Source organism: Astatotilapia calliptera, chromosome 9 (assembly GCF_964374335.1).
Source record: "Astatotilapia calliptera chromosome 9, fAstCal68.1, whole genome shotgun sequence".
NCBI classification, from domain to species: Eukaryota; Metazoa; Chordata; class Actinopteri; order Cichliformes; family Cichlidae; genus Astatotilapia; species Astatotilapia calliptera.
Genome location: NC_137430.1, coordinates 12881002 through 12893325, shown reverse-complemented (window position 1 = coordinate 12893325; position 12324 = coordinate 12881002). Strand labels below are relative to the sequence as shown.

The following is a 12324-nucleotide window of genomic DNA, read 5'->3' as shown; positions in this document are numbered from 1 at the left end:
AGAACCGGCTCTTTCGGCTTGGCTCACTAAAAAGAGCCGGCTCTTTCGGCTCCGAACCGGCTCTTCATGTTGTTTTGTTGCTTTAATTAATTTATTATTAACAATAATATAAAATTATGCACAAAAGGAATTACATTATGTAAAAAAAAGTGGTTTTATTTATATATGTTTATATATAAATATATGCGGTGGCCCCTAGAGACAAAACACGTAAAAACTCCAAAGCACATTCCCAGAGTTAACTGAACTTCCAAAACAGAGCTACCTAGATCACTTAAATTACACAATTGAAAGCATATGTGTATTTATACACAAGCACTCGTATATATTCAAATAATAATAAAAAAATGTTCATTTGTCGTTGGTACTTGCAGGCTTGTGTAGCCACTAGGTAACAAAAGCTCAACACTGCGCCTAGCATTCTGGAGCACTTCTGTTGTGTTTCGTACGTGCTTCAGAGTTTGTACGTGTTTTGGAGTTTTTACGTGCTTTGTCTTTAGGGGCCACCGTAAATATACTTTTATTTATTCACTCCACATAAAATGTAATAAATATTCATATAATACAAAAACCAACTAGTCACAGTTCAACTTTTAACTATTTAAATGTTCAGCATTTTCCTTTTAAACCAATTTAAAGTGAAACAACTCAAAACACTGCAAACCGCAGCACAATTAAATATAAATTAGACGTTGTTGTCCCTGGCTCTCTCTCTCCCGCTCTGTTCCTGTGCTACTGCCAGTGTGACTACCGCCCCTCCCCCCTCTGCCCAGCGCAAAGCACAAAGCTCACATGCGGAGTGAAGCGGAAAAAAGTGTGAGAGAGGGTGAGATAAAGGGAAGAAAAAAAACCAAAAACCCACGGCTTGCGATAAGGAGCCGGCTCTAAGAGCCATTTTGTTCGTGACTGACACATCACTACTGTGCAGTATGTGGCGAAGGCATGCGACAGCCAGCGAGCGAAAGGCAGAGGGAGCTGTGCTGCTGCTGGAATAGGGCTTTGGAGTTGACGTCACGCCGCAATGCATTATGGGAGCGCAGCGCCATTTTCGGGGTCTACGAATCAAACCAAACACACTGTGTTGGAACGACGACTACAAGAAAGATGCTTAAAAGCAGCTCAAAAGAGAATGAACTGTATAGAGACCGATTTCATTCAGAGGCGAAGCAGCGGTACTTGCAGAAAATAGCGTGCATTGGAAATGTGGACCCGTATGAAATACGGCCGTGGAGTAGAAACCCTGAAGACCAACCGCTATTGACGTAGCCTGACATATTTTCGTACCTTATCTGTGGAATCAGCGCGTACAAGTCGTCATTCAAGCAAAGGTAAGTCAGCTCGAGTACTGCGAGTGAAATGCGTTTGATTTCCCTGCAAACATTCAAATTAGTGCAGCATAAATTCATTCATGAGGGGAAATTACAGTGACAACATGTGGAGGCTGTTAGGTGGATAACATAGCGAGTTCAGTGCATTGATGTGACATTCTCCTGAAGGATTGTTATTCTTTATGGTTAAAGAAATTGCACTAATTTATTCATATTTATTATAAATAATCCTAATTAAACATCTTGCTTCCATGTTTGTATCTTGTGTCACTAAAAATACATTTTATTTTAATTTTATATATTGATCAATGACCTGCAGAATCTCCTTATCATATTAAGGGATTCATAATTGTCACTTTATGCTTTCTCCATCTCTAAAGTGATGACATCCTTGCATTACCGGTACATACTTTAGGTTCATTTTCTGCAGGCAGATTTACACTATAACATGCAGCGTTCTATAGATGGACACATAAAGAAATGAAAAATTACATGTATGTGCTAACTTTCTAAACACTTTGTTACATTTATGATAAAGTAGATAAAACACATTTACGTCGGCCTTGGCTCATAGTTCTTGTCTTTAAATGAACTTTGTCTGTGTGTGTTTCAGGTCCTGCACTCTCAAAGACTGAATGAACCAGCATTGCAGCCATGGGTCACTGTGAGCATCACAGGGAAGGTTGAAGCCGCCCACTGCAGCTGTAAGGCCGGAGTCGCAGAGACCTGCAGCCATGTCGCTGCTCTTCTGTTTAATGTAGAAGCAGCAGTGTTGATCTGTGGCATAAGGACTGTTACAGATGAACCTGCATACTGGGTTTTGCTGGGTAATATGACCAAGATACAGCCAGAGGTTGGCCATAAGATAGACTTCTCCTCTTCAGCTGCCCAAAAAAAGGCTCTTGATCAAAACATAAACAGACCATCTGTAGTGACAGGTAAAAGGAGCCGTCCTCAAAACAGAAAAATCCCACTTGCTACTTTGGAGGAGTTGTCACTGCTATTGGATACTTTGCTGGAACACAGTAAAGCTGTGGGTTGTGGGAATGACCCATAATGTTTTATCTAGGGGTCTACATTTATGCCTGTAGTGCACTGCCGTGTAAATAATTTGCATTTACTGAATATATACTGACTGAGTACCACTGTTCAAAAGTTGAATAAAGAAACAAACTAATTTTTGCCTCTTTTTTTTTTTAACCCTTGTGTGATGTTCGTATTTTTGTTACTCAGCCAGTGTTCATGGGTCTGGTGGACCCGCTAGAGTTTTGGCTTTCCAAATTAACACTATCAAACAATTTTATGTTAAATTACTCAACAGATGTTTACTTCATCCCAATTACAAGACATATGAACAGCAAACATGGTTAATTTTTTCCCTTTACCTTTGTTAGATCACATTTATGAATTAATGTGCTTCTCGTTTTTCTTTTATATAAAATGTTATAAATAAATCAGTTATAATCAAGTGGAGTGAGTGGAAAGACACAACACATTTACACGTGAAAAAATAATTAATTGTTTAATTTTTCTTTTGAAAAAAACTGAACACGGGTCTCACAGACCCGAACACCATACAAGGGTTAATTGAAACCACCTTATAGAACATCACATCAGTTACAATGTAGAATCCATGTCATTTATAGTTTACAAATGACAAAATGTTTACACAAAATCATGAGTGTTTACATGACATCACCCACTACTAACATTACTTTATTTACTGTATCTTTTGAAAAAATACAGCAATTTTAACAGCACAAGACTTAAGAATATTTAACAGGAGCAGGTTTCATTCTTCCCTGGTTTTATTATCACACTGTTCACCAAAACGCAGCAAACCTTCACCATCTTATCCAGAAGGGTCAACTCTTCACCCTCACATGGAAGAAGTAATCTGATTGGCATGGTGGTATGTTTGCAGCAGGTCCCTTGTGTAGCGCTGGAACCCAGTCATGATGTGTTTCATCCATTTCATTGGCTGGTTTGCTGCAATAATGCCAAATAATTAGCATCTCTATAGATAGAAGGTAGTTCTGCAAAATCACTCAGTAGGATATTTGTTCTAATTTGCTATGAGCTCAGAGCGCATAGAAAATAAAACTAATAGGCTATAAAGAGTGATATGAACATATTTAGAACTTACCGGAATGAAAATGTCTGAAGCACCAACAGATATTTGGAGATGGAAGAGAACTGCACGTCAGCTCGTCTCACAGCTGCTATCCAGGCTAGACGCCTTCGTTTGGTAACATCAATACACGAGCTGCCTCATGTTGCTTCCAGGTTGGGAAAGAATGAAAAGATAAACCATTTTCAACCTTATTCTCTTGCCGGTCATGTGATCGAACATTGCAGCTGACCACACAGCAAATACGAACCATGGCTGTTGTGTGTGACTTCGCTCCCTTTTCACTTGCGCTAGACCCCCAAAATGGCGGATCGGGCCAAAATCCTTTCCACGCCCACCCCCCGTGACATCACGCTCCAAAGCCCTATAGGTATGCAAGTTTCTAAATAAATAAATCACATTGACCTTGAAAATGTGGTTAATCTTAACCAAAGTCCTCAGTTATGTGAAAATGAATTGGAAATGCAAGTTGTGCAACTTCACAACCACAAAAAGATTAGACCTGCTGAAACACATCAGGCTAATACATGGATATTTTGGTCGAGTCCACTCCATACCCTGCCTTCATGCAGATTGCCCTTGCACTGTCAAGACATGGGGTGCATTGAGGACACATTTGTCAAGGCATCATTCACAGTCATCCTAGCCAGGCAACATCCTTTCGTTCACATGCATTGTCTGTAATTCGTGCTCTTTTGACAATGAGAGGCAGTTTTTTGAACATTCTGGTGGCCATCTAAAAATGTTTGAAACTGTGCCATGTGTTTTTGAGGATTGTGATTATCTTTTGCAGCTTATGCGTGCCAAAGGAGGAGCTGCTGATTCCAAGATGAAACCTCTGCTGGACACTTTGAAAGACCTATGTTATTTGACTTTTTTCACAAATATGTAATTATGGAGGGCAGTGGGTAGCAAGAAGGTCCTGGGTTCAAAACCTGGTCTTTATGCATGGAGTTTGCATGTTCTCCCTGTGCATGTGTGGGTTCCCCCCAGGTACTCCGGCTTCCTCCAACAACAAAAGTCACATACCACATAGGTATATAACATTTAAAACAAATACAATATCCCATACAAACATGTAAAATATACAATAACAGATCAAATTAAGAAAACATGACTGTTAGGTTAATTGGTCTCTCCAAATTGACCTTAGGTTTGAGTGTGTGCGTGCATGGTTGTTTATCCTGTCTGTCTCTATGTTTCCTTGTGATTGACTGTCCAGGGTGTACCCAGCCTCTCACCTGTTGAAAGCTGGAGAGAGGCATCAACCATGTTTTTGTTTTGAAGTAATTCAGTCTTAATGTAAGTAAATCACTCCACTTAGTCTTTTCACTAAATGGTATCTCCCTACAGACACAGAGCATTGAGAAGAAAAGGGATCTCCTTATCTGCTGCCTCATTAGCTACCTCGGGGAAAGACAAGAAGATCTTTTTCATGACTGCCAGGTTTGTCATATTGATAACAGATTACTTACTAACTCAAGGGATCCGAATGTTCTTCTCTCCTGTCCTCTCCTATCCCCTGTTCTCCCCTTCTCCATTCATCTTCTGTCTGCTCCCCTCTTTAGATAAACTGAAATATATTGAAAAAGCATCTTAAATAAAATAAAACGTGTATGCTTTCTGTTTCTTTCTTTTTAACACGTAGGAATGTGAGGATTACACAGACAATATGATGAAGGTGATTGTGATCCACAACATCATGGCTGAGGAGGATCCATCAGATGTGTTCATTGTGATTGAGGGAAACCAAGTGATGGAGGGATGTGGAAGTCGAACAAAGGCATGTGTACTGCTGATGGGACTGATATATGCCCTCAACCTCGAATATCCGAAGGAGCTGAAGAACACATCTGACACTTTTCAAAAACTTTTTTGGAACTTGACGGTACGAAACTACTGAAAAGGGTCCACGGCCTCAAAAATAAGCTTATGCAATGCACACACATTTCCCCTCTTGTTCCCAGAGGATATTTTGTCCAGACATAGCTTGATGGAGCTGACAGCAAGCACAGAAACTATTGAATGTTGGTGTTAGTGTTCTGTTCTATCTATACATATGTTTGATAACGTACATGCACAGAAACAACCTCGTAGAGTTTCTGTATGTGCTTTTGGCTTTTAAAATGGACTAAGTGGCCTTTGAAAGTGTTGTCTGCATTAGCTGTTGTGTTGCACTTTATTCTGTTTTTTTATGGAATAAAAACATTGAGATGATGAACCATTTGAATATCTTTTTTGGGGGGGTACATTTTACCTTATATGAATAGGTAATGTTTATCAACTGATAATAATTAAATTTTATTAGTAATTATCAGGTATTACCAACTAGCAAACAAGAGATAATTTTACCTCATTTCAATGAGTAAGTAGCTGTTGAATGTATACATAAATATGGGGTAAATTTTACCCAATTTAATTAAGTATTCCATAGCTTTTTATTGAAGCTATTTTATACACAATATATTGAACTAAATCTACCACAAAAAAGTCTATGCAAATTGTTACCTCAGATTTATTGGGTAAATTCTATAGATGACTTCTTACAGTGCACACAACCCAGGATTCAAATCATGAATAGATAATGGGCTTGGATTTACATCACTATGAATGAAATGTGCTCTATTTGGAAGCAGCCGCCCCCCCCCTCCCTTTCGACGGGTTGTGTGTGAGACTTTAAAACAGCAAACTGTAAATTATAAAATTTAAATTGTTATTGATCCCTTTACCACGAGTCCTAAAGTGTATATTTATTTTCTTACTCTTCTTATATTTATTGTTTGTTTACTTGCACTGCTGTAACTGGAGCCTCGTCGTCTCGTCTCTCTACATACTGGACTGTATGTAGCGGGGTTTAAGTTTACTTTGACTTCAGCAGGCGCACCGAGGGCTCTCGTGCTCACTTTTCGCATACAGAATTTCGAAAAAAAATCGGTGCAAATTATAAGTCTGTATCATGATGTCTGGTGTTTTCGTGTTTATTGGTTTGTTTTTATTTTGTTTTATTTTGCGAGTTGGTTATTAGATGCTGCTCCAGCCACCAGTGAATCCCTCACCGCCCCGCCCTCTCCTCCCTGTGCCGCAAGCAGCAGGCGCACCTCGCAAACAGAGGGCGCCCTTACTCCCAGCAAATGGGCGACAGAAAACCAATAGGTGCCTATGACATTCCCAATATGCGCTGGCTGATGTCGGGGCAGAATGAGTACGAGCAATTTATTTTTGTTTTTTTGCCGATGCCCGTGATGCCGCCCCCCACCACGATGCTGCCCCGGGCAACCGCCCGTGTCGCCCGTATCAATAACCGCTACTGTTCTTAATTTATAAGAACATATTTCACTTTGCATCCCAAAAAAACTGCACTTTTCTAAACAGCATGTACGTTGTCTGTTACTTTTTGTGCAGTTCTGTTAAAAGGTTAAACTTACAAGTGAGTGGCAGAAAAAAAGACTGCTGCAGTAACTTCCTCTTTTGCTGAACATAATCAGGAAGGACAAGAAACTTTTTACATTGTTTTAGTCTCTGGGTGTTTCATTAGTTCTTCTTCTGACATTGGCAGCAACTAGTTCATGTTTTATTGTAATTCTGCTTCATTTCATTCTACAGTTACAAGACTTCACTTGAGCTCCTTAGGTAAGAGATCCTTTCGTGTTTGGTTTTTTCCTTCTTAAATTAAATTTTAAATTTGTAATTCATCTAATACAGATACACAGTATTGTTAGCCAGAAATCATGTTTAAAACAGTAGTATTATTTCAGAGGAAGAGACATTTATGGCTGCAGTATATATTGAAAGCAGGGAAACACATGTCTTTTTTTTAAAAATACATTTGATTCACAACTGGTTTGGTTACTAAATGGTTGTTTGTCTAAAGATAAACACTTTAAAATCATTATTGATTATCTACATGCAGATTCTGGGCCTTTTTATTAATCGGGCCTTTTGTTTAATGGTGAACTTTACATGTATGTAGAAAACTTTTTAAAAAAATCCAGTTTCATGCACCTTAATGCAGCCACTGTCACAAACACCACCAGCATAAAGATTTACTTTCAGTAACATCCAAGCAAAGTTACAAAAACATGTTCAGCAGACATTAAACTTACTGCTGTGCTATTTTGGTGTCAGCAGAAGTTTGATTTTGAAGCTGTTTTTCAACCAAGACAAGAAACAAAAGGGGGTCAGCTGATGGCTATTCAGCATCAACATGTTAAGTGGGTATTTATTGATGTTTTGTTATCTGTATGAATTCAGTTTTCTGTGTTTTGTTATTGTTTTTCAGTGCACACAGCTCCACTGAACTTCAATCTGAACATGATGACAGTTGGCATGTTACTGATTGTCCTCTTTCTTTCAGGTGAGCTGTTTTATATATGATCACTGTCTTTAATGTTTGTTACTCTGAGTTTTTACAATGAATCCAACTTTTTAAATGGTGGAGGATAAATGGCTGTCACCTCAGGAATATCTGTTAAAACTTTACATATGAAAATCTCAGTGACTTACTAGGATGTATAAGTGTAGTTTGATGAACATTTAATAATGTTTAAAGAAGAATAATGAGGGTGTTAATGTAATAATTATTCAGTTGTATTTACAGGTACTTTGGCTGATTGTCCTGATGAAGCAGCAGTCTTCATAAATGCATCAAAGAAGCTGGAAGCACTGAGTGGATCTTGTTTGCAAATCCCATGTAGCTTCAGACCCAAAGACGAACAGAAATTTAAGAGCCCAAGAAAAATCTTTGGAGTGTGGATTAAAAATCGACCCAAATTTGGCGAAAATCCAAACAATGTGATCTTCAACAGTAGTGCAGCAGTTAAGATTTATCCAATCAGTATTACTGGGAACCTGAGTCAGAGAGACTGCACAACTCTATTTTCTAATTTAACCACCACATACACAGACACATACTTCTTCAGAGTAGAGAGTGAACCATTCAAGGCAACAGCAGAATGTGATCCTCTTCAAATAACAGTCAGGGGTAAAGAAATTTCAAGTTTATTTTATAAGATAATTATACAATATAGTTACACTCATTTAAAAACTTACTTTTAATATTTTAATTTTCATTAATATTATCAATGAAAATTAAACTCAATTTGATAATTGTATATTACACTTATAATGATTTTTATACGGAGTCCACTGAGTGGACATTTCTACTTTCTTATTTCAGTTTGTGCACTGTTATTATTCTGAGTACTTGATTACATTTCTAAACATCTGAATTTAAGAGTTGCATTTTACAGATTTTTAAAGATTTTAAAAGCTGGTATGAGGTGCAGTCTGCTCTGTAGTATTGATGTTTGTGTTGTCAAACCACAGATTCTCCTTGGAGGCCCAGTATTACAATCCCAGGTGATCTGAAGGAGAAGGAGTCTGTCACTATAACCTGCTCAGCTCTCACTCCCTGTCCACACTCCCCTCCTCAACTCACCTGGAATCTCCAACAAGACTCTGCTAACGAAATAGAGGAAAACACAGATGGAAGCTTTACAACTAAAATCCAGCAGAACATCACTCTGTCAGACACACATGATGGAAAGAAGATCAGCTGCTCTGCCAGATATCCTGTGAACCAAGGAAAAGACACCAAGACAGCAGAGACAGAAGAGACTCTCAGTGTTTCATGTAAGACAATCAGAGTTTGTTGTTGGATCCTGTCAACATATCATGATTTATGGGAAGTCAGCTCTTTGTAACAAATGTAATCTGTGTCACTCCTTTTCTTCAGATGCTCCCAAGTACACCTCAGCATCCATCAGTCCATCAGGTTTGGTGTCAGCAGGCAGCTGGGTGAACCTGACCTGCTCCAGCAGAGCCAAACCTCTAGTCAGCAGCTTCACCTGGTTCAAGAAGAGCAGAGATGGAGCTGTGAAAGTATCTGAAGGAGAGATTTACAGCTTCAATGTAACAGATGGAGGAGTTTATTACTGTGTGGCCACTAATGATCTGGGTAATCAGACATCAGCAGAGATTCATCTAACTCTTACTTACTGTGAAGGTAAAAGTCAGTCACAGCTAACATTTAGCTTGATTTTTTTAAAATGAATTCAATCATCAAAGTGTATAAAGTGTTTATCCCCCCCCCCCCCCCCCTTCTTGCTAAATTGTCTTTGCATCATACCTTACCACAGTGGAGAGAAGGAAATGTGTTTAAGTGAGACTGAATTTAGTTTAATGAACTTTAAAGATCCTTCTTCATGGGTTTTTTCAGCCTTATTTCAAAATTATGATTTTGATTCACTTTAAAAACTTTTATTTACTGTTAATCAGTTATTCTGTCAATTACAGTTTTTCTTTGCTCTACAATCCTGTTGCATTACAGCTGAAACACTGGATGGTATCTACACTATAGTGAAGACTGTGGGAATCATAATGCTTGTGAGCACACTGGGCATGTTTGAGTGGTAAGAAAAATGTTTCTATGATACACTAATTTGCAGAGGTGTCAAAGGCACAGAGAGTCTTTGCTTATGTAGACGTAGCGATACTTGTGCTAAAACATACTTGAGTAAAAGTTGAAATGCCAATTCAGCTTGTTTGGAAGTAAAAGTGAAAGTCAAAAAGTACCGGCTCTGAAATATACTCAAAGTAAGAATGTAAAATGAACTCCTAGAAGAACCTTTTTACTACCTATTTTTATGCAAAGCTAAATGAACAATGTGCTATATTAATGTAATAATAACATTATATTGGTAAATAGCAATACAAACTTTATTTCAGTCTTGGTATTAGACTGAAATAAACTATCTCTGCCAGTATCAGTTAAGTAGAACATGAGCAGAGAAAAAGAAGGAAAATTAAAAATAACTAAATTTTCAGTTGATCACATTGTAACCGGTGGGTTTACCTCTAAACAGGAAAATGAGCACATTCAGGGGTTAAAGTCGGATTCAGAGGGTGGGGGAACCCTAAGAAGGAGTGGCTCAGTGTGGGGGGAAAAAATTCATCAACAGAATAATTTCTATTGAGAGCTCCAGTTTTAACTGCTGCTCTGAGGTTTACTGCTTTTTGTGGATTTACACAACTAAATTTAAACAGATGTATGTCAATGTTTCATGAGTTGTCCTGACTGATTTCCATCCTCTATACTGACAGTACACTGTTTATGCTGTATTTATATTATGCCATATACTGTTGGTATGAAGGTGGAATTCATTATCAGCCATAATTCATATTAATCTCGGCTGTCCTTTATGTAACCTAATGGGACGAAAGTCCCAAACAAATAAACGAGGCACTTCCCACTTCACTCCTCACCACGGGGAGACACTTACGGAGCCCACGGGCCCGTCTACTCACTCAATTTAACGCCACAGGCAGACCAAACATGTAATTGGACCTTTCCGACACCTAGAAAGATAGTGTAGAATCACAGGACAAAAAACAACCTGCACCACACAGTTCTTCCCCAGCCTATATAACTTCCGAGGTGATTGCTGACTGGGTCGAGGTGCCAAACGAGGGTGATGAACAGCAGGTGCGTCCTGGAGAGATGGCCGAGTGAAAGAGAGACAGAAGGGTGGGAGGAGCAAGAGAGGAGGAGGCGTGGAGAACAACTAAGTTGCAGCCTACTTTAACCTCTGACTATGCCACGTGGTTTTATAGTAGTAGAAAGTACAGATATTTATTGTAAAATTTAGGGAGTAAAAGTAAAAAAGATTTAATTAAAAAACTACTTAAGTAAAATACGCACATACATAAAGAGTTGCACTTCATTATTTCCCACCTCTGCTCATTTAATCAGAATCATCAGAATCAGAATACTTCATTGATCCCTAGGGGAAATTATTTTTCGTTACAGTGCTCCATTATAAACAAACATTAACAGAGACAGACAATACACTAACTAAGAATAGCACAATATAGGCATATATATATATACATAAAAGTCACTTATTAATAAATAGCTGAAAAAGAACATATGCAAGAAGGGTGTAACTGTTGCAGTAAACAGTGTGTTAAGTGCATGAGTTGTACAGGGAGATTTAAAACTATATACTAAGTAGTTATTGCTTCTCATTTGTTTTGTTTTTATCCCTCAGCTGGTTCAGATCAAGTCGCTCCAACAATCCAGAGACAGAAAGCTGTCAGATGAGCAGAGTCACATCACAACACATCAACTAAAGTGTCTGCAGGACAAACTCCACTGTAAAATATCACTTAATTCACTCCAATGTTGTAGAATTAGTAGAATCTTTTACATTCTTTATAGTTTGTTTGTTCAACAGCTGTACATGACCATCATACTCTGAGTACAGAGATGGTGCTGTCTTCCCAAAATTGAACTGTTCAGTTTTGCATCTTTAGAGCGAGATTTACTAAACAGAGCAAAATATCATGGCCAAATGTTTCTGATAGGTCTGGTTAGTTTTACAGGCACATTCAGTTCATTTCGGTATGACATGTCTGATCTGCCAGTCACGCAACTTAGCTTAAGCTCTTAAACTAACTGGGGATTAATCCTAGGGAGAAATTAAGATGTAGCTACATTATAACAATTATCTGGAGATCATGAATCAAACTATTTTATAAATCCATTTGTGTACTTGATTCAAATATTGTACTTGCTATTTTACGCTTTCAGTAAGGAATTCCCTGAAATTAATATTCAAGAGGGTTGGTGTAGAAAACCACTGACCACTCTTTGTCTAATAGTCTGTGTTCATCTTTTCTCTTAAAGCTGTAATGTAATTAATCCTTTCTAGCTGTCATCTTTAAACCACATATTGGTGAATAAATTATCATTTATACACAATTTTCTGAATGTATTCTGTGAACATGGGAGGTAGATACTGTCTCTCTGTAAATATTCCACTTGCTTTTTAAAAAAAAAAAAAAAAGCGCATGCAGACTGCTGTC

At 38.2% G+C, this 12324-nt stretch overlaps 1 protein-coding gene and 1 long non-coding RNA gene across 2 annotated transcripts; both read left to right on the top strand.

Annotated features, from left to right (window-relative positions):
- Positions 1-5131: 5131 nt before the first annotated feature.
- On the top strand, positions 5132-9619 carry LOC113018432 (B-cell receptor CD22-like). The gene is made up of 5 exons (XM_080306480.1): positions 5132-5225; positions 8057-8440; positions 8785-9146; positions 9184-9463; positions 9597-9619. The coding sequence occupies exons 1-5, from the start codon at positions 5132-5134 to the stop codon at positions 9617-9619; spliced, it is 1143 nt and encodes a 380-aa protein (XP_080162606.1).
- A 166-nt stretch (positions 9620-9785) lies between these two features.
- Positions 9786-12281, top strand: LOC145431085 (uncharacterized). The gene is made up of 2 exons (XR_013911441.1): positions 9786-9869; positions 11508-12281. It is a non-coding gene; the product is annotated as an uncharacterized LOC145431085 (long non-coding RNA).
- The last annotated feature ends 43 nt before the right edge of the window (positions 12282-12324 follow it).